Source organism: Grus americana, chromosome 19, assembly GCF_028858705.1.
Source record: "Grus americana isolate bGruAme1 chromosome 19, bGruAme1.mat, whole genome shotgun sequence".
Classification (NCBI taxonomy): domain Eukaryota; kingdom Metazoa; phylum Chordata; class Aves; order Gruiformes; family Gruidae; genus Grus; species Grus americana.
In genome coordinates, this window is record NC_072870.1 from 3635812 (window position 1) to 3656420 (window position 20609).

The 20609-nt window shown below is 46.2% G+C and overlaps 2 protein-coding genes across 3 annotated transcripts in view; one reads left to right on the plus strand and one right to left on the minus strand.

Moving 5' to 3' along the window:
- Window positions 1-5409: 5409 nt before the first annotated feature.
- On the minus strand, window positions 5410-17497 carry EIF4H (eukaryotic translation initiation factor 4H). 2 transcript variants are annotated; one of them, XM_054847320.1, is made up of 7 exons: window positions 17343-17497; window positions 11468-11649; window positions 10416-10480; window positions 10206-10305; window positions 9472-9537; window positions 7421-7579; window positions 5410-7300 (listed from the first exon to the last, which is right to left on the minus strand). In XM_054847320.1, exons 1-7 carry the CDS (start codon window positions 17399-17401, stop codon window positions 7164-7166), a joined length of 768 nt encoding a protein of 255 aa, XP_054703295.1. In that variant the 5' UTR covers window positions 17402-17497; the 3' UTR covers window positions 5410-7163. The 2 variants fall into 2 exon arrangements, with proteins under 2 accessions (XP_054703295.1, XP_054703296.1); XM_054847321.1 differs by lacking the exon at window positions 9472-9537.
- Window positions 17498-18410: 913 nt separating this feature from the next.
- The window catches only part of MYBBP1A (MYB binding protein 1a), a 62171-nt gene continuing 59972 nt past the window's right edge, over window positions 18411-20609 (plus strand). Inside the window, exons 1-4 of the mRNA XM_054847743.1 lie at window positions 18411-18612; window positions 18782-18877; window positions 19686-19769; window positions 20150-20224. Coding sequence (XP_054703718.1) covers window positions 18442-18612; window positions 18782-18877; window positions 19686-19769; window positions 20150-20224 — 426 coding nt within the window. The 5' untranslated portion in view covers window positions 18411-18441. The remainder of the gene's footprint in view (window positions 18613-18781; window positions 18878-19685; window positions 19770-20149; window positions 20225-20609) is intronic.

Consider the following 20609-nt stretch of genomic DNA (forward strand, 5'->3'; position numbering starts at 1 on the left):
ACCGACACACACCACTGCTCAGCCTCTCTCGAGCAGGCAGAGGCTGTTGCCGTGCCCGGGGGGCAGCACCACGAGCAAGGACGGTGCAGAGCAGCGGGGTCACCCCCAGCACGCTGCCACGGCTCTCGGGTAGAGCGGTGCGCTTTGAAGCCGTCCGTCCTTTTGAGAGATCAACCACCCCGATCTCTAACTTTGATGAGAAGGTCACTACTGCAGTACTACAGAGAGCAGCACAGACACCGCCTCCCTTCTCTGTAGTTCTCACGAGAAGGGCTCAATGTAAGGGTTTAGGATGAGAGCTCTCACTCCACGTTCCCACCAACACGACCCCAAGTTCTGCTCTCCGTGAGGCCAGACCAAGGTCCCTCTCTGACCCAGCCAGGAACCCCTCAGACCCCAAACCCAGCCTGGGATCCCGGGCTCTACCCTTTGCCTACCCACTCCCTCCCATAACCCCCGTGCCTCACCTGGACCTGGGGCTAGAAACCAGTTCTGGTCTGGTAAGAGGTCAAAGGCAGAGGAGCATCACGCTTTGAGCTACTGCAGTAAGTTACATAAAATGCTCCATTACAATTTCACCTTTCCATGTCCTTTTCACAGCTTACCCACCTCAGCTTGGCATGGCTGTCCCCCCGTAGCAAACGCACAGCACCGACTCCTTCAGTCAGTTTTACCAGCTAACCAAACCATCTTTTTTTTCTCCTCCTCCTCCTCCTCTTGATACATAGCTAACCAGCCATAGAAATATCTCTTTGGGCCCAGGGAAGTCACAAACTCCATCTTCCACCCTCCCCAGCTTACCTGTTGAGGTTGGGAGACTGAATGCCCTGGGGGCCAGTTGACATCCTTTCAGATAAAGGTGGGGTCTGCTCACAGCCCAGCTGGTTTGGCCCAAACCAGGTGTTATGACTAATGCTGATCAGAAATTCCCAGTGAAACAACGACTAGAAAACAGCGCAGCATCTAAACCTGACCTTTCTGCAGAAACACACCCAACACTGAAAGTTTTGAGGGAAGTCCTCTGGGCTCCAACAGGCTCCTTCTCCCAAAGCTTTGCAAGTCAAGCTCTGCCTACGCTGCAAGAGACCAGCACTCAAGTCCCCCTTGCTTTGGGCCCAGAATAAGCATGTCTCATCCCAACCACTAATTATTTGTTTTGCCAAATTTTCACGGCGGCTTTAATGAAAGCCACGTCTTGGAGGAAATTTTCTGACCCGCTATAAAGGAGTGCGCGCGCATTTTTGTATAGACCAAGAAACGGTTTTCCTCCTGGCTGTAGCTGTGTGAGCGTTTCCCCAGCTAAAGGGGAAGTGCTGCCTCGTCCCCGGCCCCAGCTGCATGCCCCACTGCAAATCTCATCTCGCTGAGCTGAAACCGAAAGCAGCTCCGTTACAGCTGAAGATACACGCTGCTACCACCCAGTGGAAAGACAGCTCACAGCTAGGATTTCTGGGTGCTTTACAAAAATTTGGCCAAGTAAAATTTGCAAAAACTAATCCTGTACATCCCTACAGTGCTATAAATCTTCTTCCCGTTCTTATCCTGCTTAGTTCATCCTTGTAGACACCATAATTCTTAAATTTGAACACAAAAACCTAGAAGGTTTGAATGCTTTTATTTGATTTTTTTTTTTTTATACTGCAATACAAATTATACAGATTCATTACGGTACAGATTTTGCAGGGGTTTATAGAGGTACTTAGTGATTTTTTGGTTTATTTAAAAGAAAGAGGCCCACCTTGGGAGCGCGGTGACACGAACAAAACAGCTCATGGTAGGAGGCAAATCCCTACCGTGGGGAACACTAACCTGGCTGAAACCTGCTGAGCAGAAAGGTGGTGGCAGCGTTCCCCGCAATAACACACCCAAAACATCAACCCTGGTGTACTCGAGAGCTTTACACAAGAATCTGTGAGCTTACAGGTAAGCAGTTGTTCCTGTAACAGCCCTGAAGGTCCTTAAAGCCCTTGGATGCGCTTTGCTGCAAAGGGGACAGAAATGAGGGAAGCCAATGTCAAAATTAACCTGCCGTTGAGCAGGCGACGTCACGTAACAGTCGTTGCAGCTATGGAAAAGGAAACCGTAAAATGCTTTAGGTTTAGTCACCCAAACGGCTACAGTAAGATGAGGAACATGATCTTAGACCTAATAACAGCGACACGGCACGCGCACCGTGACACCGCATGCGCAACCAGAACCCGATCTCCCGTTTCTTGCGCCCGTCTAAGCTTTGGGTTTAAGTGAGCAGACGGCAGGAACCTGCAAAGCTCCGTAACGCGGGGGGTAGGTGCAAGCTGTACACCTACGGCATTGGTTGTACGTCTCTCCAGCTAGTCCAGAACATACAGTGTCATCAGGATATTGCAATTACTCGTGTGCATCAGGCTGGAGAGTCGAGCGTCTGGCACTGAAGGGTTAAATCCTTTCAGAAAGCAAGGTCAAAGAATATGGTCACACCATTTTAAATGCTTCTAATCGGTTTGGGTTACTACTGCCATAGCGAGTGGTATCGCAAATGACAGAATAAATTGCAGACTGGATAGACAGAATGTGTGCGCTCAATGAAAGATGGCCCTCTGCCACTTCGAATATACTTGATTCCTGAAAATCCTGCGGCATGTGATAGGAGGGATCCAGCCTCCAAATTAGAAAATTCCAATCTCAGCTGGAAATCCAATTCCTCTTCAGTCGCAGAAACTCCCCTTTCTAAAAATTTAAGGCAAGCATCACCTACAAAATTGCATCCCAAGAATCCAGTCCAGAGAATTGCCCTTGAGATCTACAAAGGTAACTGATTCTGCGCTAGAATATGTCGGGATACGTACGAACAGCCCCATTCCTTCAGCGCCTTCGCTCTCATCTGGTAGCGAAACACAGAAACCAGAATGTAAAACATAAACTTAACACAGATGTAAAGATGCTCGCAGTTAACAGCTTATTGCCCGTGTTCTTGCTGCGGGAATAATCACGAGACGTATTTCCACGCACTGAGAAGGACCGAGGTGGGTGTAGAACACGCAGTGATCTACACCTGGCTTCAGACTGCGCTGCCCGGAGCAAACCTGACGCAGGCAGCCTTTGTCCAAAGCAGGCTCCTGGTGAAGGGGTGCTCCCGGCAAACGCGCACTCCGAACGCTCTGCTCAAAGCAGCCGGCGGGACAAGGGCTGCTCTGGAAGGTGCTACACAGGACCGCTCCGACGAAGGGGTCGCACGTGCATTTCAAAAGGTGCTGGCTTTATTATTAAATCTTTTCTACAAAAAGGAGGGGTTGCAATATCACAGGATTCGCACTAAAATTCTCAAGATATTATCAACTTTTCTGAGGACAAGTCAGCAGCTAGTACTACAGGTAGCAAACTCCTACTATACTACATGCTAAAGTCAGGATTAGAAACTGTAACAGAATTCATACGACAAGTTGAAAAATCCTCTGGGACAGCGAGTCTTGGCCACGAGCACTCTACTCTCTGTCACAACCTGCTCTGGGGCACCCAGCAGAACTTCAGAAACACACGGTCAACGTTGGAGACCCTTAGTAGTGCCAGCACATCTCAGCAGCAGGTTAACATCTTGTTGCTACTTTAGGAAGGCAAGTAAGCCACCCTCGAGAGCATAGACTCAACTTGGCTCTGTCACCAGCCCATCATTGGAATGTGGGAACGCTCCTCCACCTTTCTTCAGCCACCAGAACAACATTCACCACCACAAGCACAAAGAGCCCCCCGGACGCCGTTACGCGCTTGCGTGGTCCAGCGAGTTGGCGGCACACCAGTGCCAGCACCGGTCGCTGCTGCTAGAGGACTGGGATTAACTCACACGGGGCTTGGGAGCTCAGCAGGGTTCATTTTTTGGTGGCCGACAGTGGAGTTTTGCGGCGCATTAGATGCACGCAGTTTACTCCTGCACGTTGGCCCACGGCTCTTCCAGACATCACACCAGCCCTCCCCGCCGGCAGCAGCGCAACCAGCACTTTGTACAGGAGCAAAGCAGCGCTATGCCTTAATTCCATTTCCGTTCCAAAACCTGGCTGCTGCGTTCCTGACTTGGGTTTTGTTTATTTAAGTTTGAAAAAAGCTCTGCGCGGCTACTAGAAATAACGTGGTGACAATATGAATAGCCACAAAGTGAATTACCTGTTTGTTACCACTGCTGGTAACCTCCTCGGTCTAGGCTTTGCCATGCCAGGCTTAGCTTTAAGCTGCAGGTAAAATTAAGCATTACAGTTTAAACTGTAACTGCTTTTTGCTGGTGGGAAGCATAAAAATAATCTCCTGTGAAACTTAAATGCCACATCCGTGTATTAAATATAATTTTGTCAACTGTTGACGCAAGTTAGTTTGATATGCTTCTGTAGAGGAAAATGTTAATAAATTTTTGAAGGGGGAAGAAAAAAGGAGTAGAGGAGCCTGACCCTAAGTCACATGGGAAGCAGAACGCTCCAAAGAAACCAGGCAATGCATTAATGTTTGCATATGAAGAGCTACTAAAAAAAAAAAAAAAAGATATTAAGTGATATTGGGATAGATTAGCAGATACAGGAAAACGTTTAGAGGAATGAGCCCTTTTCCACCTCTCTACCTGTCTCGCCTATCACAGCTACTTTCCTCCGTGTGGAGTGATGAAATTACTGCTTCCACTGTCAGGTGGGAGACACCACCTCCACCCCAGCCAGCCCTGCTCTCGCATCTGAAGCGCAGGTTATTGTTCACACAGGACAGCCAGGTGCACGTGGCTCCAGAGCAGGATTTGGATTCTCTGCTCAAGCTGCCCTAAGAGCAGGTCTAGAGTGTGGACCAGGCAGCTGGAAGGCAGAACACTCCATCTTTGCATGCTAGGGCAGCAGTAAAACCAGCAGGAAGATCAGCACATTTCCTCAATAAAAACACAGCTCTTCCTCTTTCACCTTGCCCTGCAGAATGCATGCGCTTCAAAGACACCGGGCAGCAGCCTCAACAGTCACGTCTAGTGGGACACGTCAGCTGAAAAAGTTGGAACTGGGCAAGACAGCAGCAAGCTGATCTATGTAGTCTTAGCACAAGCTCCACATTAACCTGGTCACTACTGACATGGGGAGGACACGTGTTTTGCCCTGTTCCGGGCAGGGGATCCGGCCAGAAGGCAGCAGAACCCAGCTCCTGGGAAACAGCACCAAGCACTGCACAACCAGCCAGCTCTAGTACTTCCCGTCCTGCCAAGCAGCCTTGGCAATACTGAAGCTACACTCAAGCTCACTTCCACTTGTGCACAACTCCTACTTGTGTCCTGAGTCCTCCCCTCCTCGCCATTATTTGTACAAGAATGGGTCTGGTTCTGCTTCCCCATACATTGAGGGAAGCAAATTTCCAAATTAACACAAGGGGAGGGAGAAACATGCTATAGCAGACTCAAATAAAGACCAATGTTAAATATTACTTAATGTTTTCTTTTATTTAAAAGATCATTCACAAAATACCATATCCATAAATTTATTTTGTTATGAGCAGAATGTGTTAAGTGTTTGGAATTCTTTTTCCTTTTTTTTTTTTCGTTTTTACATTTAAAAGTCAACTGTCTTGACTAGAGGTGAGTTTTTATATGGGAATTTGTTCTTAAAATCTTTTCCACATTGAAGATGTAAATAGGTCAATTATTGGTTTGGAATACAACCACACAAATGCATGTCTGTCTTAAATTAAGTATTAGTGTTAGACAAATGGTTCTTATCTCAGAAGCAGATTAAGTGACAGGCAGAAGGAAGGAAAGAGTAGTTCTGTAAATTGCTGGGACTCTGACATTACAAAGGTAACTCCGGGGAAGAAATTCACTACTAGAAGTGCTGCCAGCAGTGAAGCAGCCATGCTTCCACACTCCTCCTGCGAGTACTCTGGTGTGCTGGCTGGTTTATCTGAGAGCTGTCAGCACTAGCACTAGGGGCCCAAGAGTTTCTCATGCATTGGACAGATCCACACTTCAGTGTTATAGATCCAGGGTTTGTTTTTAAACATTAACCATCTCTCTCCTTTTGCTCCAGCCTCCCCTCCCTCCTCCCGCACAATACTCCCAAGAAACATTTCAAGTGAAGAGAGATACAGCAATTAGAGAAGCTTTTTACCCAAACTTCTACATGAAGAGAATCTATAGCAGAATGATTTCTAATCTGCCCATTTTCAAGGTATGCTGAAAGCAAGTTCTTAAAACTGTACACCACTGGGCAAAGAAATACAGGGGATAATGGCAATTACATACTGCATGGCAAAGTATACACTCCTTAAACAAAAATAAAAAAGTCAATTTTATTTGTAGAAACTTCGTTTAAAAATTTACCAAACATGTAAAACCCAAAAAAGTGTACTCAGAAAGAGCCAGTGAGCAGTTGTGCTCAGAGAGGCACATTTTTGCAGCACTAACCTTGAGTTTAGAGGTGCAGTATCATACCCTTTTGAAGTCAACAGACAGCCACCAGCAAGAGTCTGCTGGCAGATGCTTCACCCATGCTGATTCCACCACCTATTCACCAGGTTCTTGTCAGCCAATTTTATTTGCATTGACTAAATTGATACTTCTTGATAACCTGGGTGAAAGGGTAGTTATCCCCCTCAGGTTTATAAGGGACTCTGCTGTGTACAGTACCTCTATCACCAATTGTCATAGATGGTATTTCACTACTTGGTTAGAACTGTAAATTTCTCTGTTCAACTCATCTGGACTCTCCAGTTTTCCTCTTCAGAGCCACAGCAATACAGAACAAGACATGCAGGTCAGAAGAGGAGCACTGAGGAAGTAAAAGGAAACAATACAGGGCAGTAACTAAGTCTAACCTGTGCTTCTAAAGTAAAACAAACCCAGAAAGGAAGAAGTTGAAGCAGCACCTTTGTCCAGAGACCTCCACACGCGTGGAAGCAGCTACACTGCCTTATCTACTGGCAACTGTGCTGCTTGGAAGGAAACAGAAGAGGGAAAACTCAGCACAAAGCCGGCACTAGATACAGCAAAGCCAAGAACGTACTAAAAACCACTTGTTAACAGCTGACATGCATTCACAAGCTCTGTGTTTTCGGTTTCAAAGAGGACAAATGCCAGATGGCAGGAATGGTAAACTGCAGGGTTGACATTCCAGCAGAGCTAGTCACTCTGTACTGTCTTGCTTTTTCTCCCGCCTCCCCATTCCCTCTCAACCCCAAACTCAGTCGTGCTCTTTTACTACTTCCTCTCGGGGCTTGGCTCCACCGAAGATAGCAGAGTTTGGGTTGGCTACTTGATTGAGGGGAGTAGCAACTGTTCGAGGTTTGAGCTGAAGTCGAGGTCGCTGTGCTCTTTCCTCTGAAAGAGAAAACATTAAGGTTGTAAGATCTGTCTGTCAAGGGTAGTAGCTTTAACTTGACAAAGAAAGCCAGTCTCCTTCATAAAGGAAGGCTGAATTACAGAAGCTAAAGAGTTTACCTTCTGTTGGCTCTCTGAAGTCCATGGAAGATCCACGAAGCGGAGGCCCATCTCTGAAGCGACCAGTGCCACCACTTCCCATTGAGGCACCTGGTGGTCGCCGGTCTCCAGGGCGGGTTCCTCTACCCCGGCCTCCCAAGAAGTCATCATCTTTGAATCCTGAAGACAGAAGACAGTGAATTTAAAGAGCACATTTTGCAATGCTTTTAATCTAGATTTTTATCTGGATGACTGGAAAACCTTGCAAGTCACTGCTGTCAGTCCAAGATGATGCACTGAGAGCCTTTGTCTGTAGACAGATTGCTTCACAGATCTAACACGTTCTAGAAGAGTCATACAGATTCCATTTGAAACCAAGTATACTGTGCCAAGTTGAGAAACCACTTTATCCACCTAGAGGCTTACTGGAGTATTGGAGAGTGGGTCATCAAGTGAGCTTGAAGTATGAGCTTCAGCTGCAACTTCAGACTGTTAACACCATTAGCTGCATTCAGAGACAACACTAGAAGTACTCAGAGTACTTCTGTAGCCAGAAGATCACACTGGCTACAGCCTTAGCACGAAATCTGCAGGAGCAGAGCAAATGGGAAAATAGCTAGGGAGCAGTCAAATACATAGTCCTTATAAAACAAAGCCTTTGAAAAACAGAGCAAAACCCCAAGGCTTTTTAGTTGTAGTAAATGCCTGGTCAGTTTATAATAAAGAGCTGGAAAAAACCCAAAACAATTCAGACTTTAAATATGAAACTGACTGCACTTCTTCAGTTTATGTATCAAAAAAAATCAAGAACTGTCTGTCACTGGCCAGAGTTCCAGTCTGTACCAATGACTATCCTAGAGCATCTCTCCAAGCCCCCATCATCTGCATTCAATGGGAGGAGGATACTTCAGCCTAACTGCACACCCAAGGGGAATATACTCAGTTTTTCAGAAGCTGCCTGGAAGAGAAAGTTGTTTTGCTCCCACTTGAGCTTTTCTTTTCCACTTCAGTATCTGGCAGAGTTGCAGAACTGTCCCTTACTTCAGAGCCAAACAACCATCTTTAAAGACTTGATCCAGAGCAAGGTTGCACAACCTGAGAAGAAAAGCTTCTGTAGCAACTGAGACTTAAATGCTAAACTTGGCTCACAAATCACTTGTCCAGCATCTAACAAGCTGAAATGTGTCTGCATTTGAAGAAGCTGCCAAAAAAGGTATAAAGCTATGACACCAGAACGCTTAGCTATGAAGGCAGGTTAAGCACAGCGCTGTAGCAAGCTGCCTCTCTCCAGCACCATGCTTCGCTTTCACGCTAGTGGCAAGGGCACACTTTGTTATCACTCCTTCTACTTTGTCCATTCCACTCACGCAGAGACCAGACATTGCAAAGTCGCACTTGCCAACATCTCCCCATCAGAAAATGGACCAAACCCACGATTTCAGAGGACAAAAGCAATTGTGTTAATGTCACCCTGGATTCTAATAGTTAGAAACTGACTGGAAGTCAAGAGCAAACCCAGTAGCTCCATCACTACCTTCCACTCAGCAAGCTCAGTCATTTGCTGCAACTTGCATCACTGCAACAGGTCTAAAAGTTTAGGAACATTTTGCATTAAGAAGTGCTTTGGAACACTAACACATCTTTGGAGAAGTCAGTTCCTTCAGGGATACACATATAATGATGTCATCTCCTTAAGAAGGTGAAAGCCTCTGCTCTGAAAGAATATATCATCAGCTTTTCCACATGATCTGTCTGTTTCTGCTACTATTCAGAAATGTACTTGGCCTCGTGTTTGAGAAATGCTTAAAACCTAGACACCATAGGCTACATTTGAACAAGTATTCTGTCATTTAGGATTGTTTCATAAGATTGACAAACAAGACTCTTTCCTCTGTTATCAGACAATGGAAGATTTCCCCCTGAAGAATCCCACTGCAGCTGCAGGATGCCCAAAGTTGGCATACAGTAGATTGAATCAAAAACAGCAATGGGGACAAATGTAGCTGACATGAAAATGAGAACATTTCGGTGCCTTTTAGGCTGCCTATCCGTATAAGCGTTAATACTGATACCAGAATTGAAGTCATCTCTGGAATCCCATCCACCTCCTCTGGATTCTCGGGAACCTCCTCCCATTCCTAGGAAAAAAGCCACAATTGTGTTCAGGTCTGAAGCTGTGGGAAAGACTGAGCAAGGGGATACCAAACCAAAGTTTCAGTCCTTCAACATCCAAAGTCATGCTGCTGGAAAATCCTTTTGTTTCAGTACCACCGAGTTCCATTGCATAGGAACAAAAGATCAGTTTAAGTTAACCAAGAATAAACGGTCAGAAAAGTTTCTCTAATACACATTGGATGGAAACCTTTGTGAGTCTAATTCAATTAAGCTTCAACTAAAGCAAAACCTGTTTTTACACTGGAACAGGAGGTAGTTCAAAATAAATATTTGTATACTTGTGCTTACTTAGCTTACTCACTTTTCTAACATCATAATAAAATAGTAGCAGATCAGACTGTTGGGCTTATGATTGTCCTCTGCAAGACACTGCGCAGTCCTACGGGTATTGGTCTCACTTCCTGGGCTAGGAGTGACAACACATTCAGCTTTTGGACACAAAGCGCACCTATTCCAGACATCTCAGGAGCGGCAGCAGCTAGGTTAGAAATATGTGTACACACATATAAAATTTCTCATTCCTACATAATCTTCATGTTTACTTGCATGCCTTGTCTTAGCATTACTTAGCACCAGAAGTTGTAACTACAACCAATATATTTAAGAAGCTATTCAGAAAAATGGAAGTCACCTCGGTCATCAGGCCCGCCACCCTTTCTGAAGCCAAAGCCACCTTTATCCTGTTTTCTGCCTTCTGCTATGTCCACTCGGAGTGATCGATCACCCAAAAGCTGTTAAATAAAAGGGGAGAATCTCTTCAGAATGTACCATATGGGCTGCCAAGGTCTTTGAGACTTGTGCTTATCTTTTTATTTCACAAATTAATTGCAAGTATACTTACTGCACCATCATACGTAAGAGCTTCCTTGAGTGACTCCACCTCATCGAACTCTACGTAACAAAATCCTGCAAGAAGAACCTCAGAAGTTAATACCAGCACTTTCAAAGGCCTTTGTAAGAAGCTACTCTTCCTACATATCTGCTAATAGCCTCCCTTCTCTTTCAACGAAGAGCTACAATATGGTAAGTGCAAGATGTACACAACTCAGAAACCAAACATCATTAAAGATGAATGCATTTACGTATGCTTATTAATAATGGGACAAATCCTGAAACAGAAATCTGTATGGGCACTGCACAAATGCTAAAAGCCTGATTAACTCCCTTTACCATAGGGTTCTCATTACTGATTAGATTTGATCTATGCCTTTAGACAGTTATTTAGCTGAATATTGACATTTGGTTACTAGGATTTTTAAACAAGAAGCTGAAGTACCTGCTTGGCCAGCAGTCCGATTTTGTGTCATCAAATCATTTAGTGAATTTATTACTTTTCTGAGATCCTCTGTTATGCGTTTTTCTCCCCTAAAAGTAACTCACAAATACACTCCCTTTCCACTGGCCAATTCCAATGGAAATTGGATTTGTGTCCTCTAAAACAATTGTCTGAATGGCTTACCTACTTACTTTCTCTCCCTGTCTACTAAAAAAAGATAGAGTTGAAGCAATGGGAGTCTTCTGAAGTAAAGGAAGATTGTGTAAGTACTCAACACTTAAGGTCATGGATCTTAAGTAGGTCAGACACTTCAGCTTTGTTACAATTTGTACAAGACAGCAAGGTTTGAGAAAGTCCTTTTATGGCAGGGCAAATACTGACTCTTACCACTCAGGTCAGTCTGTATCTTAAGATGATGGAAGCAGCAGTGAATCTCATTCAAATGAGATTTTATTTGTCAGTAAATGAGAAACCTGCATAAGTCAACATAAAGAACAAATGCAAATCAACAAGCTAACTGTGCTTTAGAGACTGAAATTCCCCATTAAAGTGGCTTTAGAAGTACCTAATTTTCTCCTACCAGTTAGCCATCTACAAGTACAACTCTGAACACTCACCTTTAAATTTGTCTGTCTCCTTGTCTCTGACTAGTCGTACACTCCTTACACTGAGATCCTTGAAGATGGCATCTATGTCTCCTTGAACAGTGTTGAAGGGTAGATTTCCCACGTATGCTGTGAAAGGGGGTTCTGTCGGCAGCTCTTTCTGTTTGCGGGAACCAAGGCCGCCACCACGAGACCTGTTGAAAGAAAGTACAGTGTCTCTGGAACATGACTCCCAACGCAGCCAGTAATATAGTATATAGCACTGCTCAGGTGCCATTTCACTTTTTAGAAGTGGATTTTTCCATAACTTCAGTTAGTTTTCCTATCCCTTTGCCTATATCTGCCACCTCCGCTGTCGGCCAACTCCTTTCTAGTATTACCGATGCAGTACTTCAGTAGGAGAACAAATGAACAATATATTGAAATACATTACAGGTGAACTCAGTAACAAGGTGATGGATGAGTGGACTGTGGGATGACAAAGTAGTTAAGAAAAACAACATAAGGCTATCTCTATTGTCCCCTACTCCAAACCATTACTTTTTTTAAAAAAACCCCACATCCTAGACTAGATTTTAGGAATAATTTATAGCAGTGAAGAAATACTTGCATGGCACAGGCTCTTCAGCTTATCCTGAAATTAAGCTGGATCCAATGCTTTTAACTAAGTAGTATATTATCAACATCTACTCCACAATCATCTAAATTATTTGAGCAGCATTTAGCTTAACAGAAACATCTTTTCCTAACTCTGAAGTTATTGCCTTGTCAGATATCTGGACTGGAATGCTTTGAATTGAACACAATAAAAAACTTGGTTGAGCAAGGTGTTCTAAGGCAGAGAAACCAATGTCAGTGCTGTTCAGATGTCTCACGAATTACAGACTGAGGTAAACTAGGTTGTCTTTTCCTATCTTTGCCCTCAGTCTCAGCTAAGGCTATTGGCATTGATTGCTGAGGAACCAGACTGTACCAGCCAAATTCTTTACTGTATTAATGTAACACATTTATGTGTTAGTTTCCTGTAGAGCCTCATCTTCTAAAGACAACTTTGATCTTTACAGAAAGCAAGATAGGTATTGTGGGCACAAGGCAACCTTACATGATAGCTCCTGGACTCCTAGACGACAGGACACCACTGTCACTGGGTCCAAGATCATTTGCCCCACCTAAGCAATCTTTCACTTTTACCTGAGGTGCCTACCTACTACTCTGCCCGTGTGCTCTCCAACACCTTACTTTTCCTGGGCTTTCTTTATGTCTGCTCCCTTTCCCAGAGGCTCACTGTGCATTTAAAAGCACAGTGGAACACAAACTGTACCAAGCCAGGACTTGCTAGTCTGACATGGACTAATTAGATTTCTGCAGAGTCCTAAAATACGGAAGGTCAAATTATTTTATTATTTCCTTTTAGTCTGACTGGTTGCATGCAGCCAGAAAATCCATTGGGCAAGCAATGTACTTGTCTGCCTTTTTTTTCATTCCAGAATAAATATTTTATTACTAATGAATCAGATAATGCAGAAATCTTGAATAAGATTCCTTAACTCTTTCTGGGTAAGCCTGTCATTTGTGCCTTTTTATGGTAGCAGCTCCGTGCAGGAGTCATTTGTCACCAACACTATCAGCATGCTGCTAGATGTACTTAAATCACAACCTACATATCTTTAATTAGTGTCCACCCAGGTTCATATTTTACCATTTTTGACAATATTCCTCATCTGCCTTCGTCTCATTAACAACTCAGTCAAAAACATACTTGAGAACTAAAGCTGCTATAGTTGGGTGCTGTGTATGCACAGCAGAATTAACTTTATTCACAAAACTAAGTTTTAAGGAGGAACTCCCAGAAAGCAGAGTTGCTCTTCTAAAGAATTCTGTAACATGTAGAATCAGTTCCATGTCTGTTCTTAATTCTCATCTATGGCCTTACAAACAGCTAATAATATAAATTTGCAGCCAAAAAAAAAATCTTAATTTTTATGTTCTATAGGAACATCAAAATTGCTTGGGCTGAATTTAAAAGGAGCATACCCTCTTTCTACAGATTCTCACCATGCTCCTTGGACTGCCAGTCCTCTGGTTCAGCGAGCTGATTCACCTGAAAATTCACCCTGAAGTTGAATTCTCAGCCAGATCAACAAGGTGATCTGGACAGCTGCAAAGAGCACTCCTGCCAAGTCAGGAAGGAAAATGAAAGCAAGGGCTTGAACTACAGCTTTCAACAGCAACCTCTACTCAGATAAATTTGAGCTGCTTCTGAAACCACACCCTCAAGTTAGCAATCCCCAAAAGAATTTTTTGGGCTACAGACAAACCTTGTTTCTACCATAGTGTACCAGAACTTCACAGGGTGTGTGTATGGAAATCCATGTCCTATTGTGCAATCCCTACTGATATTAAGTCAGAAAATGAAGTATTCTCTTTGAATTTGATCCATTAAGGCCTGAGTTATCAAATATGTAACTATATTTTTGGTATTTTAGTCTCCATATGAAGAATGGTCAACTAGGTTCCAAACTGTTTCCTACAGAATCCAGGTATAGAAACACAAGAAGAAACTGTTTCTACACTTTCCTACATTTTTTCAACACTGAAACAGTGAAATGAAAAAAAAAAAGGCTGACTTCAGTAACCAAACAATGAGATTGAAGGAAGATGCTCTTTATTTGTAACAAAATAGGACAAAAGTAAACTGTAATTAAAAACATTTCTGAACTAAGTGAACTGGGTCACACCAAAGTGTTAAATGAATATCTGCATTTCCCACTCAGTGTAACTTTTGCTCAGACACAATCAGGTAATAATTATGTCATCTTAATGTGGGAATCTCAAAGATAACTATTTGATTTCTTTTTCAGAAAAACAAAGCAGAAAGCTACAGAGAAAAGCTTGCTTCTAGCAAACACAGAAGCAAACATCCCTATAATTAGACTTACTTTTTGGTGGACTGAGTTAAGTGACATCACAAGGCCATATTGGGGTGAAAGAACAACCAAACTATCATTTTAAAGCTACTCTTTTAGAAAGTTTAGTTATTCTCTCCAGAAAACACTATCTGCCAAAAGTTCAAAACAAAGACTATTTTGAAAGCTAGTATTTGAGTTTAATAGCCTTTCACTAAAGATTAAAACAATAGTTCTGTGTTTATCTTTTTGCACAGCACAGACACAACCACCTAACTGGATTCCAGTGTTGGTGCTTTACCAGAGGCAGCATAAGGCTCAGCAGGATCCAATTTTTGTTGAGAGTCTCCAACACCAAAACTCTAAATACACCAAATTTATTCAAGCAATCCAGTATATCTTTACAGTAAGCATCAGACATCTTCAAAAAGCTTACCCAAGCCTAAAAATTAGGGGACGTTTATTAACTCCAAATGGGTAAGACACAGGATCCAAAATGCCAGCAGGATAAAGACTAGCTCTCCATTTTCACTTACCTTTACTTACTTCAGCAGATGAATCTTAACCTTTGATTAAGGTACCCAGCCTTAAGCCCAGTGCTTAAAGCTGCACCAAAATAAACAGCCTACCGGCAAGTCAGGAGTGATAAATACTCAGTTTCCTCCAACTTTGAGAAGCTCTACAGATGTTCACAGAGTTTCAAGCTAGGCCTCAGTATGCTTAAGTGCAGATTTTTGTGCCAAGTTTTGGGCTCCAAAACACTTACCAAACAGCTTTTGTTATTCAAGTCAGCAGCATGTTCCTCAACTAGAATGAAGTGACTTTTGCATACCATAATATTATGCTTCAGGTCTTAATCAGTGCACTACCAGTGCACTACCAAAATCCCCTGTCTCATCATGCCACAGTCATATTCTGTTGCTCTTCCACCATTATTTTGAAGACTATGAGAAAGAAGCAGACATCTTACATATGTTAGAACTTGTTGGGAACAAGTGTTCTCTGTCACACTTAAATCCTATGTTCACTCTCTATACACACCAAAGGCTATGCAAAATGCCATTTCCAGTAAAATGATTATATCTCAACTGAGGTTACATTGTTTTTACAGTCCTAAAGCACCTAAAAATGAGTAGGAGTCACTTTAAGTTAACATGGGATTCTTTATGAGAACTTTCAAGAAGAACAGTCATGCTTTCATGACACTACACATATTACAAGACTTTATACAAAGCACAGAGACCTGTTAAGGTCTGAAATTGTGAATTAGCTGTTAGTAACTTACTAGTAATAGTGATAAATTAAATGCAAGTACAAGTTGCACTCTAATAGTAGTATCTGAGGCTTAAAACTACAGCTAATTCAGAACAAGTATATTTTCTCATCTGCAGAGGCATCTACTAATCAGCAGGACACCTTTAGTTCACCAAAACAAGCATCCACATCTTGCCTGGCAGCATGTTAAGTACTCTATTAAAGAAATCTGAATATGAAAGTAAAATTTTAACTTTATTACTTCATAGAATGTGCCTACATTGACTAGGGCAGACTGTATAGTAACATCTGAATTTATTATGAGATGTCAAGTGCCACTTTAGGCTTCTGTCAAGGTTATCTGTTACAGAATTTAGGAAATAACAGAACCATAAGTGGCTACATCATCCATTTGCTCTGGGATATCTCTTTAGACACAAAGGGTATCTATGCATAAAAACGAGCTTACAAAGCTTAAGTGTCAGAGTGTTTCCAAAGACAAGAAAACTTACTCTTGTTATAAGGTGAGCAGTAGCTCCTCCCTGTTGCCTAAACAGCCTGAAACGAAACTGATTTATTCCTCTAAGAACAAGAAAGGACAAGAACACTGTTGATCAGGAAACATATCTTGGAAGATTAGATTATAAGATAGCATACTCATTAAGATTTGTTTCCAAAGACAGCTTATTTCATAGTTTTATGCCTACCGTTTTAGTGCACACAGAAACTTATATAGCACCAATCTTCAAAACAAAGTCAATTAATAATTGCATCTTCTTAACCTGATTTAAGACAAACTTCGCAAATGCTGGTTATTGCTTTTGTAGCTCCTCCTCCCCCCCGCCCCATACGCACTCTCCAGTAAAGAAACAGAGACGAGACAAACCTTATTCCTAAGGATCAGAGATTTAGAGTCAGCACCCGGAGCCCCGGATAACGCAGGCCGGCGGCTCGCAGCCCTCCCTGCCCGGAGGCACCACAAAGCCCTCCCATTTCCTCTCCGCTGCAGGCATCACAATGCTGCCCGCTCTCGGGGGCGCCGCAGCAGCTCCCCCCGCCGCGGGGCACCTCGCCGTGCGGAGCTCGTCCCGCCGGAACAGGGGCCTCTCGCCCCCCTACGGTCCTTCACGGGAAGCTCCCTCCTCCCATCTCCCGGTCAGTCCCTACAGGAGCTCCTCACGGCCTACCTTGGCTCTGGCCCAGCACCTCCCTAAATCCCACCACCACCACTCGCCTCCGGGCCGGCGGGAACACAGCGACACCCTCCTCCTCCCGCCCCTTCCCGGCGCTCCGAGCCGCCAGGCCCTAAACCTTGCGGCACTCGCCCCGCGTAGAGAGGGGACAACCGCTACCCCCTCCCAGGGCACCACAGCCTCCTCCTCGCCTCACAAAGCGGACCCGCTGAGGCCGGAGGGAAACGCGCCCCGCCGGGCTCACCGCGTTCCCCGGGGAAGGGGGGGCAGCAGGGCAAGACAGACCCGAAAGGTTCCTAGAGGCAGCGTCCCCCCTCCGTCCCTCTCTCCACCCGCCCCCCCGCCGTGCCCGCCCGCCATCTCCACAGGGAAAGGGGCAGGCTAGGCCCTGCCCGGCCGCGCCCCCTACTCGCCCGCCGGGGGGGTGGGGGGGCCGCGGAGCGCCACTCCCTCCTTCCCTCCCTGCTCCGGGGGGGAGCCCTCGGCGTTCCCCAGCGGCCCAGGCCCTGACGCCGCCCGCAGCGCCGCGCTCACCCCCGGCCGCCGCCGAAGCTGCTGTAGGCCCGATCGTCGTAAGGATCAAAATCCGCCATCTCCACCTCAGCCTCCTCCCCGTGCGAGCGTGACAGGACCGCACCCGCAGGACCCCGCGCCGCTTATATACGGCGGAGCCCGGGCCAGGGCTGCCCCTCGCGGTGCCTGTCTCCAGCTCCCCGCCCCGTCGGGGCTGCCCGCCTTACTGCCTGTCGGGAGGTCCCGCCGCCTGAGCGCTCCCCCGCAGCCGTCACAGGCGCTGAGCGGCCGCGGCTCTGCCTGCGCCTCCGCGGTGGGTCCGGTACGGGCCGCGGGGCCGGGGCTGGCCGTTCGTTGGTGAGGCGAGCCTAGGCCTTTGGCTCCGAGGCGGCCCGGTGCGTCGGTGGCTGGCCTCGCGTGTGTCCCCCAGATCGCGTCGGGGGCGCTGCGGGTGAGAGGAAGGGCAGAGGTGCCTCGTTGCGCTCATCCTCTGCGCTCCTGCCACTGGCCTGAGGCGGAAGAGCGGAAGGAAGGCGGCAAACGTGCGGTTTCTGCATGGCAGCTGGAAATAGTGCTGCGTTTTATTGTAAATAAAGATAATGGGCTGCAACCGAAAGTTTCTGGGTGCCCTTAAAACGTACTCGTTGCACGAACTGATTTGTTCCCTTCTCCTGGGGCATTGTTTCAGGTTTCATGATAAACCCACAGCACATACAGACTCCCACGCGATGACCAACGCGCCCGGTGTCCGCTGACCCTGCGCGGCCGGACCGCCGTGTCTTAAGAGAGCGGACGGGGCGCTCCGTGCTCCGCTCACCCCGCAGGGTTCCAGCCCCGCTTCCCCGCGGGGAGAGGATTCCAACCTCCCACCGGAGCTGCTAACCAGGGCACGGGAGGGGGGCAAAGGAAGCCCTTGGGGCAGGGCAGGGAGCCTGCGGGGGTGCCACGCTGGGAGACGGGGAGGGGAACATGGCGCTGAGGGGAGCGCGGGGCGCTGAGGGCAGGCGGCGGCTGCGGCGCGGCTCGGCTGACAGGCCCGGCTGACAGGCCCGGCCCCGCTGCCCCGGAAGAGGCGGGGCGGCCGGAGGACGACGGCGGCCCCACGTGCGGCAGCGGCGGCATGGCGGAGCTGGAGGGCCAGGGCGGCGGCGTGGTGGTGGCTGACCCTCGCGGGGTGCTGCGGCAGGGCCGGGCCTTCCTCGACTTCTTCTGGGACATCGCCAAGCCGGAGCAGGAGGTGCGGCTGGCGGCTACCGAGAACCTCCTGCGGCACCTGCGGGACGGCAGGAAGGTGAGGCGGGGGCCGGGGCCGGCCGGAGGGGCTGTGGGTGCGGGGAGGCACCGGGTCGGTGCCGCTCTCCCCGCCGCTCTCCCTTGGAAACGCGTCTGGGGGCGCCGCAGGGTCCCGCTGGGCTGAGAGGAGCGCGGTCACCGCCGGAGCCGGGTCTCTGTCGTTGCAGGACGATGAGCTGAAGTACACCCTGAGGCGTCTGGTGGAAGGTCTGGGAGCCACCCGCGAGGCCGCCCGCCCCGGCTTCAGCCTGGCCCTGGCGCAGGTCGGTGTTGCCCAGAGCAGAGCAGAGCGCTCTGCGGCCCCTTGCCAGCCCGGGGCAGTGCCCGGGGTCCCGCTCTGCTCTTTGCGAGGAGGCTGCAGGGCCAAACTGCGACAAACTGCGCGGTTTTAAATGGTGCTGGTTTGGTTTAGAAGCAGTACGCTTATAAAGCTATACCAGTGCCACACTGGTGTGACAGAATTCTGGCTTGTTTCAAGAACCATCCTTAATTTGCAAAATTTGTCCAGGTTTTTATACATGCTGTGTTTAGAACTATTCTGACTTCTTAAAGTTCACTTATGCCTGGTGTTGGGCTGCTTTTGTGGGAGATCTGAAAAGGCAACCTGTTAACACACCCTCCAGAGCTGTTTTTCTCCATGCTGTTTGACTCTGTAACATAGCTAAGAGTCCCAGCAGTTTGGATCACCGGTGGGATCCGACCTCATCTCACCTAAGAAGTGGATAACGCAGAAGAGCCTCTGTTCTTCCCACTTAGATCAGGCCTTGCCCATGATGAAAAGTTTTGTTGCTTGTGTTACGGGATCTTGAGGTTGCAGCAAAATGTTCTTGTTATTAATCCTGCTATGTCATGTAGAGGGAAAAAAGAAAAAAGGAATATCAGCAGGTATATTTATGTCTATACTAGTTCCTATTCTGACACATCTTGTACTGATGTAGTTGTCTCTTTTCTGGGCTAGTAAAGCATCTGCTGCTGTGCTGAACAACTGTTTAACTCTTATTTCGGCTTAATTTGATAAAACTTCATAAAATGGAAGAACCGCAAATTGAGCTATTCCATCCATCTCCTTAGGTTTTACAGGCTTTTGAGGAAATTCCAATGTGCAGTGTCCTGGAACAGATAAAAGAAAAACACAATCTGGAAAAAGTGAAAAAGGTGAGTCGGCTCATGGCAGCATTGACCAACAGCTAGTTTAAATTAACCGTTCCCTATTCTTTGAAGGCTTGGTGCCTGGATACTGTAGTTCTGGGGTTCTTGCTAAGGCAAATGACTGTAATGAAATAATGGAAGTATTTGTGGAAGTTGATGACATTGTCATCTGGCCCTGTTTTAGCAGAGATTCACCTGTGTAACGGAAAGATAATCTAGGACTGTTGCTCTTAAACATAGTGCAGGGAGTTGCTTTTCAGTGTGTTATCATGTGGCAGGGTGTTCGAGGCTAGATGTTCCACTGATCAGAGCTGTACCTGAATGTGAAATCTAAGTAAAGTGGATTTTTACCCTCCCCCCCGCTTTTTTTTTTTTTTCCTTTTCAGAAACTTGTGAGAAATGCTGCTTTTGGAAACTTCTTTGGAGTTATGGCTCTGTTTCAATCTGGCCGGCTTGTTAAGGTAACATTACCGTTGTTATGTTGTTTGTGGGTACTGGTTCTGGGGCTGTCTGAAGTGGAAAGAGAAAGTGTCTAGAGAAAAAGGCTGGGTCATTGGCCAGTGGATGAGATGGGACTTGAAGCATCAAGTTCAGTTCATTTCTTTTGTATTATCCATAGAATTTTTGTGTCTTCTAAATGTCTGTTCATGACTAGAATGTAGGAACGGTGTCAGATGGTACAGGAGGTTCCTACCTCTCTTGGAAGGAAGGGATCTGTTGTCATACACAGCCAGAAAACACCATTTTGGGGAAAACTGAGCGGCCTATCAGGAAGGAATTGTGTAGGTTTCTTACTGCAAGTAGATTTAAGGGTCTCAAGAGTGGATTATTACCCGAGCCTTCAGC